The following is a 22,168-nucleotide window of genomic DNA, read 5'->3' on the forward strand; positions in this document are numbered from 1 at the left end:
GTGGTTTTCGTAAAATTTACTGGCCAAAGTATACTTACTTTTTTTTATCCAAAAGTAGCATGGACAATTGTCACTTTCTACTACGAAAAAAATAGGAGTAAATGTCATAAATAAATTTTAATGGTTATTCTAAAACAAAACTTTTACGAAAACGAAAAAGCTCTTTGCTCAGTTGCAACGAATGCTTAAAGCGTACAAAAAAAGTAATTATTATAATAAATAAATGTTTATACTAAAATGAAATGAATGAACTCTCGACCTCTGACTAGCATATGTCTCTCAATTTAGGTTACAAAAAGCACTTCCTCACAGAGGGGTCAAAAAAGTATTCGTTTTCACGAGACGCGGATAAATTGAAAAAAATAAAGAGAAATAGGAGAGGGAAGCAGGAACGGTTGGCTTTTAGAATAGAAGCGATGTATCTAGTAGTAGACTCTGTTCAGACTTGTAATGTATTCTCCTCCGATCATACTTTGCCAATCACGTTGGTACTGAGTTCATCAATACCGTGCCCACATTGTACCAACAACTTACAACATTTTAACAACTCTCTATTACTCCCAAAAGCTGCAGTTTATCGACAGACGCGACTATAATACAAAGCAAGGGCACTTGATAAAATAACTTAGTCTTCTATTCCATAATTATCTATATATAACGTACATATATAAAACAAATTATGAATAAAGAAATAATAATCAGGTCGGTACAGTATTATGACTTTTACCTTAAAATTTGTTTAACGCCTGATTATACAAATTGATATATATCACGAAAATGTAAGATCATAATCAATGCGCCGAAGTCCACTCTCGAAAAAGAAAAAAAAGGAGCCACTCTATCAGGAAATTCTGGATTAAAGATGTACACGTGCACAGGGCGTATAATAAGCAGTGGACTACGATTCTATACGTTTCTTTTTCATTTGGGAGCATCGTGATTCTTTTACGTTCTTTACATTCAAACCTTAGATCAATCAATCCAGTATAGATAAAGCCCACTCGTTTCAGAATAGGAACAACCAACCAAATCTCCTCGTGTATGTTAATCGTTATTAGTCATGATATAAGTAATAATGTTAATATTTGAATAAAGTAACATGATGCGCAGTCAAATATTCATGGAATACTTGACTGCACGGAGGTCATGCGAGGATCCACCACAGTTATCTTTCCACTGTCAATGCTGTCCTGTTCTTTACACCATATATATATATTATATCGAATTTATTAGTATATATATATAGTATAAATATATACACGCACGCTAGTTTTAACAATCTTTCGTCACATTCATTCATGCATACACGTAACTTCAGAAGAGAGGAACGTCTCCGCGAAAGCAAAGTCCCTCCAACTGCTTCGACGTGCTTCGCTTCGGATATTTAATCTTCCGTTGCTCTCTTTGTTCACCGAGTAATTATCTCTTCCAATGATTCCCGTTGCCGTACTCCTTTGTTTCCTTTTCTTCTTAATTTGAACTTCACTTCAATTCACAATGACTTATCACATGTTTTTTTCTGTTTCTCTTATTTCTTTTTTAAACACTATTATCAAGTCAGCTCACTGTTTGATACAAGGAACGATAATACAATTGAATATTTACGAACACAACGTTTTTTTTTGTCATGCTGAATAATGTAGCTTGTCTTGTAGAAAGACGCAAGCTCCTGGACTTGCGGCGACCAGTCTCGCATCTCTCGCAATATTTTATATAGTCGGCCTGTAAGTATAGTTGTAGAAGTGGTGGAGGTGGTGGTGATAGTGGTAGTGGAGTGGTAGTGGTAATCGTGGTATTGGTGATGGTGATACTATCCGGGTTTTTTTTAGTATTTACAGTTCATTATAGCAGTTCGCTATTTTCCTAAGATGAGATGGTGTGCAATTCAGTGTTCAAGATTTGGCATGTATTAGCATATCAAAGATTTTGTCTTTAGTTCCTTTCCACTACGAACTGCTTGACGCGTTCATACCACTAAACATGCCAATGCTAAATGAGGTTTGTTGCTGTTGTTGAATCTGTTGTTGTTGTTGCTGCTGATTATTCGCTTGACGGCCATGCTTTGGCACTGGAGGTTGAAGATATTCGTGTTTAGCTAATGTCAATACATCTATACGCTCTTCTTTCCTATACGCTAGGCAACTTCTTATGAAACTCTGAAACGTTGTAACGTATATTAACATTCTTCTCCTAATTTGTTACTCGAACCATGCCTAATTATAACCTTATCTACGACGATATTCAAATAATATATATATATATATATGTATGTATGTATGTATATGTACCTTTGCTTCGTTGCTAACCGTTGGTTTATTTGCAAATTGAACTTCCGTAGCTTTCAAAATTGTGTTTTCTTCTAAAATTGTAGCTTGAGATTGATTATGTCCAAAAGGCTGAAAGAATATTGTGCTTAGAGCTTAAAATTTATTTAGTTTACATTACGAGCAAGCAAAATGCATTGAAATGCATTACTAATCAATCGTACCTTTTTACCGTATAGACATTGGTAGAATATAACACCCACGCTCCATACATCAACTTTTGACGATATTTTTGGAGGATTTTTACCAATAACGAAACACTCTGGTGGAAGATACCTAAAAATTGACACAAAACGATTATATTTTGTTACTTACGCGCATTATTCAACAAATTCGAAGCCATATGGAGAAAATATTCACTATATTTCATATCTCTAGAATATTAGGAGAGGTAGGCAGCCTATGATCGAGTCGGTTTCATCGAAATGGTTTCTATCGCTAGCAAATATTTTATAATTTAATTTTTCTATATCATTATACGGAGATTGTTTTTACATGGAGAGCCTAGAAAGTCGCAGCTGAGTAAATACTGTCTATTCAATTATTCATAAGTATTAGATTAACAAAATCCATAGCTGAAAAACTGTAGTAAACAAAGCGTTACTAAAAAAGAAACTAAATCATGGAAACAATAGAAATGCATATTTGTTATATTTTTTAAACAGTCTAAAATCAAAGTTATTTACGTAATAAAAGAAAAATTGAAAAAAAATTAAGACCTTTTAATGATTCTTTTTCAACCTTCTTGCATTTCGCACATTCGAAGCAAATTTGATACACTCCATATGTTAGCGCATAATTCATTTTCAAATTTGAACAAACAACTGCATCGTACATACGCAGAATGTTGAGCAACAGGTAGAAACAAATTTAAGGAATGATTCTACAAGACAATAACAAGTTTTGGCTTTATTTTCAAGGTGTTAACATTTGAAATGAACTAATAGCTTTTCACCTCTGCCTCTAGCACGATGTCTCTAGAAAAGGGTCATTGACAGTGCTCTTCTTGATTTGAATTATATACGTATACGCTACTATTGGCGAATCGAAAAAATTTTAAATCGTTAAAAACTTGAAACAAAGCAATCATTTGTTTATCTTCATCTTAGATCGACTTGTAAAGTAACACGTTCAAATGTTTGATAAGTGTGGTCAAGCACCTTGTGAATAACGATGAAATAGTAGTTAGTGGTGGTAAATGTATTATAATACAACTCTCAAAAACTTTCTCTGTATCATGATCCAGTCACTGGACGAGCAAAGTATCAGCAAATAAATAACGCATGTATTCAAATGATGCTTAAATACGTGTACACGTACCAGTAGGTACCCGCTCCTTGAGATGTTAAATCCATTCCATGGTCTGGATTGTAGTTCTCTTCGTCCATTACTTTACTCAATCCAAAGTCTGTAATTTTTATCTCTCCGCAAACATTGCCTTCGGTTAATAATATATTACCTGCAAAATTATTACACTAATGTAGCTTTACTTACTAGATACGTTAAATTAAGAAGCGCAATTAGAAGAAACAAAAACTGGATTTTTATTTTCCTAGTGAAAGTAAATATAATTCATTCGAAATAAAAAGAAATCTTACCTGGTTTTAAATCATAATGAATGACTGGGGGCTTTATTTCATTGAGGTATTTTAATGCAGACACAACTTGCATAACTATAGATCTCGCTTCTCTTTCAGGTATAGTTTTATGCTGAAAATGAGAAATATTTCGTAAGGAGAAGCTGCGATACAGTGAGGGGTGGTGTTTAAATAACAACGATGATACGCCAATATACACACCTGCTTGAGGTAAAAATCTAAATCATGGCCATCACAATACTCCAAGACAGTACAAAAGGAATTGGCATCAATTTCAAACACATCGTACAACTTCACAACACGAGGATGATCAAGAGCTTTATGAATATTATATTCTCGTAACGCATGTCTGTGTAAAAAAAAGTTACCAAAATAATTTAACAGAAACTTATGTAAAATATTATACGTATATAATATAATATGTGCAGTCTAAATAAATACTCGATGAAAACAATACTACGATACTTTTCATAGTAGTTGATTCTATCAATTCTAATCGACTTGGTTTTACATTCAACAGTATTAACTACTTACTTAATATAATTAGCTTTCTTGTCCTCTTTCCAGTCTTTATTCAGTTGATGCACTTTACACGCAACGTATCGTTGCTCCTTTAAGTCAAATGCCTATAAAAAGTAATTGTATAGACACTAATTAGATTAATTATCTACAGCGAACAAACCTTGTTTTGTATATAATAATACAATGTCTGTACCTTATGCACTTCACTGAAACCACCTTTCCCTAATAACATTAATAGAAGGTAACGTTCATTCAACACAGGATGTGAGTTGAATCTCGATTGGTCCTCGTTATGAATACGTTTCAACTCTCTGATGTGTAAGTTTCTTTCTCTTTCGAGTTTTTCCATTTCTAGTTGCAGATCTGCATCTTCTTTTTTCAACGCACTTTGTCGTAACTAAAAATTCAATACACACATAAATGCGTGAGGAACAAATATCCATAATTAGACTGCAGATTTTGATAAAAATGAGTACACAAAATTTGAAACAGTAGCAAGATTAGAAGAGTTTAAGGATATGTATGTGTTGTTATCAATTCACTGAAATTATTGAAGAAAGGAAGACATATTTATTTACTATAAAATAATTATTTACTAATAAAACAATTTTTATTTTGCATAGAGATCCGCAATCTATTCGTAATGGATAAAGTCAGTTTTGGAGAAATTTGTAAATATATTGAACGACTGCAAACGTTCGTGTCCGATTTTCAGAGACCTCAAAAGATCTTCTTTGAAGTAAAGGCCACACAGTTTTTACAAAAAAAAAACTAACTTGTAAAACGTTGCGAAACAATTATAGAAAATGGTGGTGATTATATTATATAATTGATTAATAAAATTGTTATTTTAAAACGTAACCACTTGTGTTTTATTTTCAAATCAGGCGCAAACTTTTGCAATCGTCTAATCTAGTATAATCTCGATGAATATACATGTGGCTGCAACAAAAAATGGCGCTTGTCACGAGAAAAAAGTCACGAAAACATATTCGATAGGCGCAGAAAAATAATGAAGCTAGGAAACATTACTGATACAAATAATTAGTGATCACAATTTTAAACGGCAATATCTCGAAAGTGAAAACGTGTGACATGCGGCGTTCTTCCTTACAACCGCAGATATATATGTATAATATAAAAATTACCTTGAGTATTTCATCAGCTTCGTAATACTCCTGCAATGTGTAAGATCCAGGTACCGCATCTGGTTTTAAGAATGTAGCTTCTGTGCCATTATGTAAGGATGGTTGTGGCTGACTACGTTTTCTAGCAGTTTCACTATTCGATGGCCTCTTCTTGACAAGTAACTTTTTCTGCTTATCAATTTCTTCTCTTTCAGTCGCAATTTCTTCTTGCCGCCGTGCTAATTCTTGAAACGCGTAACCGTCTGTCCAATTTTCTTGAAATGTTGCACCCACCCTCTGAGTCACAAATTGACCCAATCTCAGTCTATTTTGCATACACCTTTGCCTAGCCTCCTTTTTTTCTATATTTGATTTTTCCTTCAGTAATTTCTTTACAACGTCTATACACTTATTTATATGGGATTTGTGCTGCTCGATAAGCTTTTGTTGATTAGCCACTTGGTGCTTAAGTTCATCTGTGGTCTAGAAATAAAAACATGCAAATTAATATTAGCTTTTCTAGCTTTTTTTTAAAGCTTTTTTTCATATCCGAATGTAATGCCAATACAATATATCATTGCGTTCTTAATAAAATGAAATTTTCTATAATTTTAATAATAATACTGCAACGTAATATTTTAGTATAGAAATATACAGGAATAGCTTTATTCTACCTTAGATTTATTCATTTAATATATTATCTCGTCTTGCTATATACAAATACAGATCTTTTTCCAAAAGAAAAATTTCAATCATTCTACTTACTCTATTTAATTCTTCAATTTTGTTGTTACGTAATTCTAAATCTGAAGTAGCTTGTGTTTCGAATTCCTGTATCCTCTGGCAAGTAAGTTCTGTCTGGAATATAATTAATACGTCTTATAGTAATTAAAAACGAATCACTGTAACATCTGATACATTTGTCAGCATAGTTCATAAATACCAGATACCTTGCTGCACCCAGATAAAGATAACAGATATTAAGTTGCTTACTCAATGTAGTTCTAGTCTTAATACGTATTTGAAATAAAGTAAGTCCTACATGTTAGTCAATTAAGATAGGCTGATTCTTTTTGTGTCATTAGAAGTAAAACTACAGGACAAAATCCAAACATATATGTATTTGCACATAACTATCACACAGGCAGCAAGGAAAACACCAAAAATGTATGCATGTAAATATTAAAAAAAAAAACTGTAGAACACTGTGCATTGTGTGCATTATATATTATTCTCTCTCTCTCTAAAAATAGACAATACTTTCTACGTTAAATTGAATTTTTAGTTTCTGCGTTAATACAAAATTATAATCAATTATCGATACAAAGAGTGACAAACATGCACACCTTTTATGCTTTTATCCAGGCGAGTAACACAAACTTAAAATTTAATAACTTAGATAAGGAGTGATATTACAAGGCAGCCTACACTCCTATGGTAACAAATGGATACAGTGCTACAGTCCAGTCAAAAGTTGTCTGAATTTACTGCAAACATCTGACAAGAAATGCCCATTAGAAAATTAAATATGCAAAGTATGATTTAATGTTTCAGTAAAACGCTAAAGTCAATTAGATTACAAACGAATAAAATGGAAACAGTAGGTATACAATGTTCATAAACTATGTAATTATGCTGAGTTGATTATGCTCTTTTACATTTAAAGATATTATAGACTACCCACATCTTCAAAACAAAAACAGACACTATTATTGTCAACATTTATATTCTCTAAACACAAGAACAAATTCTTATACGTACATATTTTCATTTTTTAGTTTCATATTATAATTCCCTTATTGTATAATGTTACAACGATATCTTGAAATTCTATTTGACACTGTTTCATGTATCTTTGATGGCACAAAGATATTTATTAGTAATTTGAAACAGGAAATTATGTGCAATTGACAACTATAATGTGTGCTTCACAGACAGAATTTTGTATGGGTCGTTTCTTATAAAATGCTTGCAAGAATTATCGAATTTTGCTTACATTTGGGGTGTTAGTCTTCGCTTGCCTGACCTGGCTTGTCCTACTGAGGTTGGTAGGCCTTACCTGCACCTGCTTGCTGACCATCGAGCCTGCAGGTTGTGTCGAGGCTGGTGGAGGAGGAGGTAGTGGTTGAGGATGAGGTCTTGGCGGCTGCATCAGTGAAGAAAATTCTGCCACTGACGAATTAGGTGTTGTTACTTGCGGTGAAAGGAGTTGTTGAGGCGATGGTGGATACTGTAGAAAAATAATTACAAGAAATGTCAAAAAGGATATAAAGGAATAAATTTATATGTGTTGCAATTATATATATATTGCATATTGCAATTGTATTATTTAAATGCAATAAGAAATTTGAAGATTTTAGATATATTTACCATAGGGTAACCTTGTTGAGGGGAGGGACTTTTAGCACCACCATGCCGAATAGGGCTATTGCCCAAATGATGCTTTGGAAAATACTCATTGATTTTTTTATTTTCAAGGGCAGCGACAGATCTAGACCCTTTACTCCCTACAGGTCCCCCCGTAACTCCTCCACCTCCGTCATCAGCTTTACGCTTTCTTTTTCTTTCCGAAGGAGTCCTTGGTACCTTTTCCGGAGTATTTGGGTCTACCTCCTTATCACTATGCGATGAGCCTACAGTTACATTGAAACGAATATAATGACGGAATAATATCTCTATGATTTGTACAGTACCCATTATATAATTTGTATTTTTGTTATTACAGCATCGAAGACACCAGTAACTTACCAGTGCTCATATTCGAATCTTGACTATGAACCGACTGACCAGAGTTTACAGTTGATTGGGGTGCCATCTGAATTTGTGACCCAGCAGACATCTGAAATAAAAAGAAACTTATGTAAAATAATGCATCGAATGTGTACTATTTTTTTTATAAATAAATATTCCAGTAAAATACAAAGAAAATCAATATATTACTAACAGAATCACACATGTAATGGTAAAATACTACAAAGAGGGGCATAGAACATATTATACACATTTATTTTATGTATTTTTGTCAATCCTAAAAAATTTAGTTACGAGCCTGTTTAGAGAAACAACATGGAGAAAAGTGAATCGCATCGCGAATCAAGATTCGATACTCGTAGTAGAGGTTACACTTCGAAAATCATACCGGCGCATAAAATATTGGCCAACGAAGATCGCATGTTATTAAAAGAAATGATATACTGTAAAAAGTAACTTCGATGGATAGAGAAAGACTTCGTAGGAAAATCGGAGAACGAAGACGTACAATGTGCGAGTGAGAAAGAAGTAGGTTTAATAAGAAATTGTAAGACAGTATCAGAGAGAGTGAAAGAAGCAGAGAGGAAGAGCGAGAGGAAAAGACAGAGAGAGAAGTGACACCTTCCAGGATAGCCTATGGTGGAGCCCCATAGTCGTATTTGCTACTTGGGTTAACAGACAGTATGTCAACCATAGACACGGTTTCGCGCACAATTTGTAGGTAAATGTCAATAGAACCGTATGAAGAAAATGTGCGATATATGTTTAGAGCTAGAGGAATCACGACAAAATGGAGGAGTGTAGCAGAGGGGGGTGGCGGAAGGGCAGGGAGTTTACGGGGCTAGAGAAGAGGGAAGAAGGAAGGCGACGTATAACAGAGAGGGGGTGGAAGTAGAGGAACAGAGAGAATGAGAGATAGAGAAGGGGGGTAGGAGGTAAGAACTCGATGGCAGAGGAGTGGTTGGATCGGGAACCACGAACGCATACCGCAAGGGGGCAGTTTTACTCACTGCTTCACTTCTGAACTCTGGTCAGGCCGGCTAGTTAACTGGCTTTCCTATCTTACATACTTTTCCACATACGCACCAAATACAGCCACTAGGCAAGTTGATTTCGATTAACAGTAACGATAACCGCGACGACACATTACGTCACTACGGTTCGTGACGTCGGGTCCTCCGATAAATTACGCACTTTTATTATTATTATCGGCGGCGTGTCAGCCACGTTTACTCTGCGCGCGGTTAAGAACCCGGATTAATGGTAAGTCCTCATGGACGCGGTCACGCGTTTGCGCGTTTGCCAGGCGGAACGCACACGTTCGAATTCCACGCTCTGTCACTGACGTGCACACGCTGCTTGCTTACGATTAAAACATCGCTACCGCAAAGCACCTCAAATATGGATGAATCCTTCAAAAACTTGCATTCACTTGAACTTGCTGTGCTCCCTTCGATACAATTTCTTTCCTTTTCCTTCTTCTTCTTTCGAATCATCGTTCGGTTACAGTTCGTATGCGTATATTATATCGTGCAAATTAACGGTCAATCTACACGTGAAATTCAATTTTATTCGTGTTAGTTTGGTCACATTAGTTTTTCTCTTACGGCGCAATACGTTTAAAACGATTTAAACACTGGTAGTGCAGGTGGTTGACAGCCTCCATAATAAGTAGATGTATTTCATATATTCACGTTTGTAGGAATTATTTTAAGATGATACACAGGAACGAAAGATTTACATTTTATCATTTATATTTTTTTTTCTTTCTGTTTTACAATGTATTTGACATGCATTCGGTTGATAAAATAGTACATTTAAATGTTATACACTTTACGGGCGAAACAATTCAATCACAACAGTAACTGCACAATAATTTTATTATCCCTCACATTTTCGTCAAATATTAATACAGAACTTGGTCGATAATCCATTAAATTAGATTAACATACGTCACATATGTGCATAAGTGATAGTTTTCGATATTTTTCTACCATTTTCAAATGAAAAATTCCATAATCGTTACCAAACCACCAAAATACTCAGATGTATATAGAGTCGAGAAGGAAGTAAACACTGTGTTTACAATAGTATCGACACAAAGGTACAATGAAAATCTGAAAATTGTATCGTGAAACTGTGCACACAACAACTGTGTGTATTTAATTATCCAGAAGAAATATCCGAAAAATTGTCAATTTCACTAAGATATTACGAACAAATTTTTAAAGCAATGAGATGTCAAATTCGGAGGCTTTTAGAATCACGTACGAACATGCTTCGGCGTAAGTAACATTCATCGTACATGTACATCCATGTACCAATGTTGTACGTATCAAAAACATGAAGCGCGAGATCTCGGTTACTTGGCTGGGTAAGTAGCAAATTGTAGATTACGAAAATATTCATTGTCACGTAGTGAAAACACACGTGATCGTTAAGTCGCCAATTAGAACAACGACGAGAATTTCGAATGCGAGATTCGGTGGTCTACGAATGTTTCGGTTTCGCTTACTCGTACCACATACTTTGCTAAACATGCCAAAAATCTTGCAGAGGGGATAGGAAACTTCCTTATCGATGAATCAATGGCCGTGCCCGGAACTGGGCTAGAGGGCCGGGAAATCGTTCCTCCGGCAACGATTTGCTTTTAAGACGGACGGGACGGGACGGTCTGTATTCGTGCGGTTAGGCGAGTGTGCGAAACGCTTGCCGTGAGTTACATGCGAAAGTGGTGTGACATATACGAACCCAGTGAATCGGGACATGCGGATTTTACAGTGCGCTCCTCTAACCCAGACGATCTGGCTTCGGTATGGCCATAACCACGAAGTCGTATCGAACGATTAAAACACAGCACATAAGCTATCTTTTCAAACTCTGACGGAGTGTCAGCTAGCTCACTTCGTGTCTTCCTCCACAGTACAGTTCCACTTGTAAAAGTGGCGTGCAGTTAGCACGCCGGGTAAACAGCAATAGTAACAGCACCAACAGCACGGAGTGCCGTCAATGGCCACGATAAACGGCATTACGCGTACGTTTCACGGGCCACAAGCGAGCCAAAATCCCCGGCGTGGACTCGCCTAATCGAAACGGAACTGGAACTGTCCGACCACCGTGCCCCGCTCGCATACTACTATCTAGCGGAGGTTTCTCTCCTTCTCCCTTTCTCAGTCGTTCGCTCGCTCGCTCGCTCGCTCGCTCGTTCGTTCGTTCGTTCGTTCGTTCGTTCTCGCGCTCCCTCTTTCCTTTCCTCTCTTCTCCGCTCCTATGTACGGCAAATGAGCAACGCGCGAGATTCCGAGATGCGGCAAAAGGTGCAACCTCCACCTCCCCGCGACGCCACTACCGCCCTGCGATCACAACAGACAGAGAAGAGAAAGAGAGAAATTCGGAGAGAGCGAGAGAGAAACCGAGAGAGATCGAGAGGCCCATGAGAGGAAGCAGAGAGAGAGGAAGAGGAGGGCGACCAGTGGTTGGGGAGTTGGTGGAGAGGGATGGACGGCGAGTCAGTTAGAAAGAGAGCTAGCTGACTGAGGGAGAGGTTTTGTAGGGGGAGGGTCAGGAGGGATAAAGGGGGAGGAAAAGAGAGCCGGAGGGAGGCATATGAGACATTCCTTCAGTGAACGGGTCGACCGAGTGTGAGTGCAAGCGAGCCGGTAAAATCGATGTGGCGAAGTGTGGCTGTACCACTACGGTGTGCAAAGGGTGTGTTGTACCCTGTATGTGATCGGTGCTCTGCCTTGTGGCGTTATTTCGTATAATAATCGACCGAAGTCTAGGAAATATTTCATTCGCAGAAGCATTTCTCGCGAAAATCTTATATTATTTGCCCAAACTCTTCGATGCTATTCAAGTTACAATGCATTTTCGAAGTAACTGTCGCGCAGTAGTTTTTCCCTATATGTATACCCTTAATAAGATTCTGCTTAAATTATTTCCCCTTATGCCTATAAACATTTTTCTTCCGCATTATTTTTTTTTCTTCTCTTCAGAAATTATGCGATGTCTAGTTACAAGATTCTTTGCTCTGCAACCTGACGTTCGTTTCAATTGTCACAAGAGATAACGCGTTTAAAGAATCACCGATTTCTTAATCTTATATCTCGTATTGGAAAATATTGTCGGACAATGCGAATGTATTCGATAAATTTGATAATAGCATCGAATCAAAGAAAATCAACAACAGTAATGGCAACAGTACATACCCGATGCGAATATACAAGCTTGTCGGAGTGTGTTTGGATTCGGTTGCGACACTATTTTAATCCGTCGAATCTCGTACCAATTTGCACGATCGTGTAAGAGTGTAAGGGCATCGTGTACATAGGACGCACCTGCCTCAGAGTTGAACATAGAGCGCCCTCGCAGCGGTTTCACTAGTTACGCTCCTGCAATACGCTGTGCCGACGCGTGCTTCAGCCTGTGCGAGGGCGTATTGGCGAGATGTAGTTTCAGTGGAGGGGATTGAAAGAACCAAACGTACGTACGAGATGACGGCTCGACGGACGAACATAACCGGTTGGGCGGGAGGGCAGGCGAGAGAGTATGTCAGGTTTAGGTCGAACAGCACAGCGCTTCTCAGTAGTCGCGTTTCTACGCTCCGATGGTACGGTTCAGTAGTACTTCGTCGTGAGTTTCGATTCTGCACTCATTATTTCACTTCCATTCGTGTTTGATCCACGTATATTATCCAGTGTGGTGTTTTACTATTACTTCGTGATAGTGATTTCAAAACATTTCGGTGATAGAAATCTTGGTAATTGTAATTGAAAAACTTTCTGAATGTATTTTTGCAAATTCTCTTGGTTTTTGTCACTTGAAAATTTCACGTTTTCTATTTTCGCCACGATTTTTCTTCGATGACCACAGTTAGTTGCGGATTGTGCGAGTGTTTCGGATTTTTTCGATGTGAACACTATCTATGAGCATGTTTCTGAACAAAGCAACAGAACGGAAGCAGCTTAACACTAGGTTTACGGAGCATTAAAAGTGAATATTTTACATTACTTTATAAAAATAAGAAGAATGTGTCTATCCAAGTTTTCAGCCATTTTTTAAATAATATATATCTAAGGAAATAAGTTTGTTGAGTAATTCCACGTAGATGGATCTTCACAATCTCAATAATCGTAAATTAAAAATATTAGAACCCGTCATTTTGACGGGTCCCGTAAACCTAGTGTTAAATACGTATTATATTAGAGACGCGATGCGAGAAAACCATGAGCAGTGTCGCAATATTGCGGAGACTGTGACAACGTCGCACCAACGTTATCCTCATCGTTGAATGGATACACCAGTTTCATATGCAACCGTCTTTTCGACTAACGTGTGACAAATTACAGATTTCGCTTACAAAGTGTTAGAAATTTTCATCAAAAATGTTTGGTAACGGCACGTTTTTTCCAATTAATAGATCAGAGAAAAAAAAAACTCGCGTTCGGTTATTGCGTAGTAGGTCTAATGTGCAACATTTTTGAAATGGAAGTTGTAAAAGTATGTAAAAAAGTTATAAATAAAAATTGATTGTTGGATAAACATGAATAAAAAGTAAATGTGCCCGACACACGTAAAATCCATGTTTCGATATTCGTTCGATCGAATAGATGAATGAGAATTGAAAAAACTGTATGCATAATTGACAAAGATTTTAGAACATTGCATGAGAAAATATTGAAGAAGCTCCGAGAAAATATAAACGCGAGTAAGAAAGAAGCACGCAGTTAAAGCGGTACGGTGTATGGCTGGCTGGCTCCTAGACCTTGCAATGCCATTCGATAGCAGAACAGAGCGGCAGTGGCAACAAGAGACACGGGTGTTTGATGTGACGGCAACATAGCAATAACTATCCCCACTCTTGGGAGGAAGCGGCCACTGTTTCCCCCACTCTCGGTTGGCTTAGCCCCCTCCAATGAACTCCCAATAGGTCGCACACTCATTAGCCCAGTCGCGCGCGATTCTCTCCCTCTGGCCCGTGATGCCGCATGTCGCCGGCCGATCAGCTGGTCGGCCACGCGGAGTTGGCTCGTTGCCTGGGCTTGCGCGCAGCTCACCGTTTGCCCACGCGGTTTTCTGTGTATACTGCTCAGGAAAGGTTAGGTACTCCCCCCCCCCCGAGTCTTCCACCGAAGCGGAGCGGCGCGGCGTGTGCGCACTGCACGGTGCTGCAAGTTACAAGGATATCTCTAGATTTTGCTCCAGCTTACGGATGATGCTCGCAGTATCAACAATTATTATCTAACCTCTTTTCATCTTTTCCTCGAAACGAAAAGCAAATCACTTTTTTTAAAAAAGTAATGCAATTTCGGCGTATATTTCATCGATTTGGTTATTTTTCTTTCATTCACGAATACGAAGGTAATATCTTTACATTTAATATTTATACGAATACCTGAACGTTTCGTCACTGTGGTATGTGGATAATTCTGTGGTTTTAAAGAAGAACGCCGCATGTCATATGTTTTCACTTTAGAGATATTGTCTAGTAAATTACTAGTAATGTTTCCTATCTGCATTATTTTTTTGAGCCTATTGAATTTGTTTTCATGACTTTTATCTGGTAAATTCTATATTATAAAGCTCAATTAATACATAAACAACATAGTCACAATTTTTTGAAATTGTTACATGCGGCGTTTTTCCTTGCAGCTACAGAATTAGGCTCGTCATTGAAATTGAGTTTACGTGTTTATCGCGTGTAACGTCCGTGAACGTGTTTTTAACATTGAATAATACGGGTACATAGATCGGCAAAAGCAAAGCGATATTGCTGCGTTTTCATAGGATACCTGCGAAAAAATACTCTTAAAGGCATGCTCAACGGTTTAACCTCCTGCACTACGATTTATTTTACAGTTTTAGTGATTAGAACTTTTTTGAAATTCGTAATTTCCTTAAAAAAGGAGAAAATTTATATCCATACGTATGCCTATACGTTTTTCAATAGCTATACATTAACAACGCCAAAATAAAATTTTATTTCGATTTGAAGGAAATTAATAACATGCGTATTCATTAGACTCTGTTCAGAATCTTCATCACGAGTATGACTCGATATTGTGGGGCAAGGGATTAAACCAAACATTGTTACTATAGAATGTTACAGTTACTATAAAACTGTGCAGAAATTTCACTTTCTCTATTAAGACCAAATATTTATCGTGAATTTACGATTTAATTTAATTTTAATATTAGTTTTTCAGTTTTTGTAAAAAGGAATATTTTCTGAAACAAGATATGGTGAAACTCTTCAAAATTGTTGTTATACGAAGACTTGAAAACGTTGTGTTAATAATGAGCGAGCACGCTGTAAATACGTATTGTGAAAGTTACAACACAATCACACGAAGTAGTTTGCGGGTCAACGGCACACGACGGCTGATAATTCTACCGATAGAAGGATACACATGAAACACTGCATATTGTGAAATAATGGTTACCTACAGATTGAATCGTTAATTACAAATTTTCCAAGAAAAAGTTTACGGTAAAAAATTGTTTATTTCTAGTAATGAAATGCTGGATGTATCATGAAAATGATGGGACTGGGAATTATATAATTTTATCTTGTGTCTTACTCATGTTTGCAATAATTTACAAATATTTAAATTAATATTTTGCGAATGAAATTGTAATTAGGAGAGCTGTATCAAGTCTTTTGTTGGTTAATTTATTCTTCGAATAGGTTACGTATAATGTTTACGTCGTAGAGTGATTTTAGAACACTGCAACTTCCGTTTGTTCTCTCGGAACAGGAAAACAGAGAATTTTACGTGTAACAGAAGTACATCTTTCGTTAACGTGTTGGATCTATGATCCATAAGGACAATTCACACAGCTAACTGTGAATTGCACGGTTTCCATCTTAGTTTAGGTGCATCGTGACTCTTGTTCTCTCCTCTGCGTTTCCACCTAAATGCACCTGGGAGACGTTTGGAAGGAAACTGAGTGTATGTTCGAAAACCGTGGAGTTTTTAGAGCGGCGATTTGATTGGTGCGGTGATCGTCGTTCCATTTTGGATTCACGGGGAGTGCCGCGAACGCGAACGAAGTTAATATCGTTTACAGGTGAAGAACTCGCAAACGATTTAACATTAGCAGCTTGTGAGTCAAAGCGTTCGGCGGCGCCACTTTAGATTCTTTATATTGTGCCTTGTGGCCATATTGTCGTCACTATCACACAATGTGCTTCCGATTGGTCATGACGAAATAGCTACCACACAGGCAGCGTCCTCAAGGCAAAATTAGTTTATTATATTTGTATTATTAAACTGTGGTATATCAAGTCATTCAGTGACTTTTCTTTTCATGGGTCTTATATAATTATCTACACGAGGAGTTTTCATGTGTTGTTACTCCACTACACTTGACAAAACGTTTCCATAATGACGTAATCAGATTAATATCTAGTACATATCGTAGATCCAAATTGCGCCAATTCCTGTTTTAATTTTCCAGAGTTTAGGTACTCCGTCTCCGATAAATAGGCGGTTTAGACGTAGATACTATAAGTCCTTTGAACATACTTTGGATGATTTGGAAAAAAACATATAACATACACGCTTACATATATTGTAAATATATCTATATTTTTTGTGTTTAAGTTCCAAAACAAAAGAATCTCTCTAAGTCAACAGAAAAGATTACTATACTTCAGTCTAAGAAATATCTTGCAACTAATTTTATACTTGATTTAAATAAAAAATTAGTACTTTATTTGGTATCCTCCGCTACTTTTCTCAACATATAATCGATTCACTAAGTTTTTCCGTTAAATCAGGTTCGATTTTTGTCCATTCTTTGAACTTTCTTCAAATCATTTTTATTTGAAATTGTGTCTTTGTGATATTAATGATTTTTGGACAGTTATGAGCAGGCCACAACTGGGCAATATTCAAAATGTGCTCGGGGTCGTTATAACTATAAAATTCGAAACAATTTAAAATTCCACATTTTTTTATTATTTGTTCAAATTTTTAAGAAGAACATATGAGTAGTCATATTTATCCGTATTGTCCTCAATGCATTCTAAATTTCCGACACCGGCAACATTTCCGACCCATCTCCATGTTTAATTGTTAAATTAAAAGTTTTTTCTTAATTCTCTTCCGGCTTACGCCACACAATAACTTTTCCGTCAGAATGAAAGAGATTAAATTTGCTCTCGCGAGTAAAAATAACTTCTTTTCGAAAATCGAAATCTTCCTTTGAATATTGTTGAGCAAACTCAGTACTTTGTTTTTTAATATTCTAGGAGACGAATGGCCTATTTCAAGCTGTACGATCATGATAATGATATTTTCGCAAAAACTCTCCATACCGTTCCAGGATTAACTGATGTTTGTAAATGTTTTTCTGCTTTGTTTGTTAATTTAGGTAGACTAGGCAATGGGTCATTTGTAATTTTTCTGACTATCCAACTTTCATTGTATACCATTGTATATTGTCCCAAATGCCTAGCCGATAAAAGCCCTAGGACTATCCCCCGGATATCCCCAGGTATATGTACTCCGTGAGGGGTCATGAACCGAGGCCTCTAGAGCTTCGCTGTCCTTTTCTACATTCGGCCTGGATCAAAGAACAGTATCTCCTGGCCGGTATATGTCTCTGGCTTGACCCGTGTTTTGGACATATATCGAGTAAACACTGTACATGAAACTTCTTATTTGATTTATTTACTATTCTATTTTATAAGTTTTAAAACGTTTTATCATATATTGCACCGTGCTCACACTTTTATCAACAATTCTTGTTATTAACGAAGCCGCGGACCAATTAGAGCGCCCCTACAACGAACTAATTAATTTTCAAGTAAAGTACCTTAATATTTTTTAAAGTAAAATGTAAGAATGAATCGATTGGTAAATAAAAAGATTTTTTCCCTTCAAAAATATGTTTGTTTTTTTGAATTACAATGACTTTGTTTTTTAATTTTTTTTTTTATTGAATAAAAAGTGTGTTACAATTTTAACGAAAAAATCATAGTACTATACTACATATATAGAATGTTTACATAGATCTTCAGAAGAAGGCATTAACAAAAAATAAAATGTACTAATTAATAAGAACATACTGCAATACTTTATCTTCAGTATCATCAGAATAAGTGTCACTGTTGGAATCCGATAAGTCGGATGTTTTATTTAATAATAAATAATCTTCTATATCTTTGTAATCCTGTCTTTTTTTTATAATGGGCAACAATTGGATTTGATTGTAGTAGAAGACGATTTAAGAAATCTTTATTTGAATGCTCTTTTAATAACTTGTGAGTATTATATTCACGAAAATATTTTATATTTTTATTTATTTTTTATTTTTTATTTAAAAAAAAATTTTTTTTTAAATTTTTTTATGTTGAACCTCTACAGCTTCTTCAGATAATTTTCCAATAGGCACAAGTACATTTTTAATGATTTCTACTGCATGCAAAAATAATCTATACGTTGTTACCGGCATCACATACCAATTATAATGTTTTAGATATATGTAAAAGGCATGGACGGCGAACGCACGCGTCTCAGCGTCAAAATAAATGTTGTTGTTGTCTTTTATCATTTGTGCATATTTATGCACTTAAGGTCGAACGTAATATTAAATCTAATGTGCTCTAAACTAATATAATACAAAATCTCAAGTTACCCTCTGATACTTTCTTTAATACTCAATTGGATTTTTATTACGTTCTCTATTTCGTGCAAATATGTGCAAATTAAACCAACGCGAATTTAAAGTTTAATATGCCACCACTTAATGTACGAAAATTCATGGGAGGACTTTTTGGTGCTTTTTTTTTTAAACTCGAATCAAAGTTGACAAAGGTTAGACATAGAAAATTAGGACAAATTACGATTATTAAAAAAAATTTGTTTGCAGTTGGAAGGTCTTATAAAACTAAACATGCTCTGTAAAAATCAAATTAGAAAACCAAATAGCTAGCAAGGGTCTCATGTTCGAAAAAATGCACGGAATATGACAGTAAAGTTTCGGCTCAATGTTAATAACAAATTGATTTATTTAGTTAAAATTGATGGTAATTTTAGAAACTTTTGATTTTTTTTTTAACTATGTGTCCCCACTTTGAAAAGTCTGAAAAAATGATATGTTAACAACCATAACGAGATGCTAAAACTGTAAAAATATAAATTTCTCATAACTTTTACAAGAAATCGGCATTTCAAAAGTTTTTTTATTTTTTAAAATTCAGTTTCGAAGCTAAAAATTCTGAAAAAATTCACAGATGTGCATTCTAATAGCTAAAATATATATTTTATATTCCTATATTCTTTGTCACCCTATTACCATCCCCAAATCGACATACAGGGATGAAAATTGGCACAAAGTATTTTTTTTTTTTTTTGATAAGCTAACGAATGGCTTATTGCAAATTCAATTTGGTTTGGAGACACTTTTGATCTCCTTATCCGGCTACACCCTTTTTGTACAGTCTTGAATATAAATTTCATCTTTGAGGAACGTGTTTGCCACAAACCCACTTACTGTGGGTTTCCAATTACTGTGTTTATGGTAATTATACTTATTTTCAAAGCATAATGAATATTAAAAAAGAGATATATGACATATATATTAACTGACTTTAATGAAAAAATTTAATATGTCTTTTCTAGTATTGGTTATGCTTTAACAATAAGTATAATTAATATAAACATAGTAATTGGCACCCCCACAGTAATTGGGTCCTTTACCCTATTGTGGAGATAATGATATTTAAAGCAACTTGTACAGGTAAATTCGATATATTGTACCGTGTATTTGAATAGTATGTGTAAGTAATTTAGTGGACGTTCTTTTTCAAATCAATTACAATGGAATTCAATATTCAGGGTGGGGCTCAGGAGTACAAACTTCAACAAAACTCTTACATAGGTAGATCAGTAACGATCGAATACTCTAGTTCCTGTCTGTGGCACTAGATGGTCACTGAAGGAAGCCTTTCTGCCACGAACACAAAAAAATACTTCTACCCAGCTTGGACTAAGTTTAAAAAAATCGTGATAAATCTTTTTTACTTTTTTCTCTGTCGTGTACTTTCTTAGGTATTTTATCAGCTTCACGCCGATAAGATATCTCTAATGTGGCTCATTGGAGTGTGGCTCACTTGCAAAGCCAGCGAAGATTTACTTCATTCGTTCAATTACTTAACCACAGCACGCGGCAGGGGAGGGGGGGGGGCACTCCTCGAATCCATAGCTCGGAAAACTTTAAATTAGGACTATTTTTCTTCGGTGAAAAATTTTCAAAATATTATTTATTGTCGTTTGTACATTTAAGTTTAATATTCCGAAGTCCCGCTGCTACAGAATAACAAATAATCCCACAATTAAGAACTGAATCATGGAACTGATTAGCAAGGAACGATGCAGCATTTTCTGTCACACTCAAGCGTTCAATGCAATCAGAAGTGAATAATCATTCTGAGAGAAGAGAGTTATGTATCTACTTTCTATTTTGTAAATATACATCTAAATGCAATGTAAATTGTTCATAAAGTATCAGACACTTAAATATTACAAAACTTTTCTTAAAAAAAAAAATTTTTTTAGTGAAATGAGTAAAGAAGAGTATGGGTTCGAGGAGGACCCTCCCCCCCCCCTCCCATCGAATCCGCGTGACGGGTCGAGGCTTGGGAGTACTAGGGCTAATTGGATACATTTTTAACAAGTTAGACTGCAGATTTTTATGCAAAATAAAAGTTGTCTACATTAATGCAAGATATAGGGGGCATGTCGACATTTATATCTTTTTAAAATAATTTTAATGAGCTAAAAATAATGGAACAGTATTTGAAAGTTCTTTATTTATTTTTGGTTGTTTTAAATTTCATATACTCCTTTATGTCATAACTGGATAAAATCCGCAGTCTACTGATATAATGAGAGTTCACGAACAAATATTTTGATTAGTTTTTACTATTAGGCATGAAGAATACTTCAACCAGAATACTTCGCTACGATTTCATTTTAAACTATACATAGAGGGTGTCCCAAAAATGTTGTATTTCCTTGGAAGGGGTGATTCTTGACGCAATTTGAAGTAACATTTTCGAAAGATGCGGACCAATCAGAACGCGGATACAGCAGACGGATTCTGACTCGGCCAATGCCAACGCCACGCTTAGCGGGAGCTGTCGGCGAACCCAGATCCCTTTGCTATAGCCGCGCTCTGATTAGTCCGTGTTTTTCGTTAATACCTCCTTAATAAAGCCGCAAAGAACATTTTCGCAAAGGAAAAGTTACTTCAAATCATCTTGGGAATTATCCCTTTCAAGGAAGTAAAATATTTCTGGGACACACTGTACATGCTTTTACGTATATTCTTTTGATGCACAGATTTGTCGCATTAAATTGTAATGACACAAGGTGTAACAAATGACGGAATCTTACTATAAAATCGAGAATTCGAGTATATCTGGAAGGTGGTCATATGTTTCTTGCCACGATCATAATTTTTATACAAAAAGTGAATGACCTAGGGTTTTTCAAACGTAATTGTTCATTACGATCATACAGGGTGTCCTAAAAATGTTGTACTTCCTTGAAAGAGGCGAATCCTGAGGTCATTTGAAGTAATGTTTTCCTTTGCGAAAATATTCTCTGCGGCTGTGTTAAGGAGTTATTAACGAAAAACACGGACTAATCAGAGCGTGGCTACTGGACGGATTTCGGCCCGGCCAATGGCAACGTTACGCTCAGCGGGACCTGTGCTGCGATTAGTTCGTGTTTCTCGTGAATAACTCCTTAACAAAGCCACGGAGAATATTTTCGCAAAGGAAAAAGTTACTCCAGATGACCTCAGGAATCACTCCTTTTAAGGATGTACAACA

The 22,168-nt window shown here is 36.0% G+C and overlaps 1 protein-coding gene across 21 annotated transcripts in view; it reads right to left on the bottom strand.

The window, feature by feature from the left end:
- Positions 1 to 429: 429 nt before the first annotated feature.
- Tlk (Tousled-like kinase) overlaps positions 430 to 22,168 on the bottom strand; it is a 135,586-nt gene continuing 113,847 nt past the window's right edge. For 15 of the 21 annotated variants that reach the window (XM_076799948.1, XM_076799946.1, XM_076799951.1 and 12 more), the window contains 13 exons: positions 8,320 to 8,410; positions 7,942 to 8,204; positions 7,568 to 7,801; positions 6,337 to 6,429; positions 5,593 to 6,054; positions 4,638 to 4,841; positions 4,457 to 4,548; positions 4,124 to 4,271; positions 3,923 to 4,034; positions 3,645 to 3,783; positions 2,489 to 2,600; positions 2,289 to 2,396; positions 430 to 2,156 (listed from right to left, as the gene is read on the bottom strand). In XM_076799948.1, the coding sequence (XP_076656063.1) occupies positions 1,947 to 2,156; positions 2,289 to 2,396; positions 2,489 to 2,600; positions 3,645 to 3,783; positions 3,923 to 4,034; positions 4,124 to 4,271; positions 4,457 to 4,548; positions 4,638 to 4,841; positions 5,593 to 6,054; positions 6,337 to 6,429; positions 7,568 to 7,801; positions 7,942 to 8,204; positions 8,320 to 8,410 (2,268 nt within the window). In that variant the 3' untranslated portion in view covers positions 430 to 1,946. Of the gene's footprint in view, positions 2,157 to 2,288; positions 2,397 to 2,488; positions 2,601 to 3,644; positions 3,784 to 3,922; positions 4,035 to 4,123; positions 4,272 to 4,456; positions 4,549 to 4,637; positions 4,842 to 5,592; positions 6,055 to 6,336; positions 6,430 to 7,567; positions 7,802 to 7,941; positions 8,205 to 8,319; positions 8,411 to 8,515; positions 8,623 to 8,710; positions 8,911 to 8,943; positions 9,293 to 9,332; positions 9,547 to 11,073; positions 11,791 to 22,168 lie in introns of those variants that run through there. The other 6 variants (XM_076799962.1, XM_076799960.1, XM_076799954.1 and 3 more) reach the window with 6 other exon arrangements.

This window comes from Halictus rubicundus, chromosome 14 (genome assembly GCF_050948215.1).
Source record: "Halictus rubicundus isolate RS-2024b chromosome 14, iyHalRubi1_principal, whole genome shotgun sequence".
NCBI lineage: Eukaryota > Metazoa > Arthropoda > Insecta > Hymenoptera > Halictidae > Halictus > Halictus rubicundus.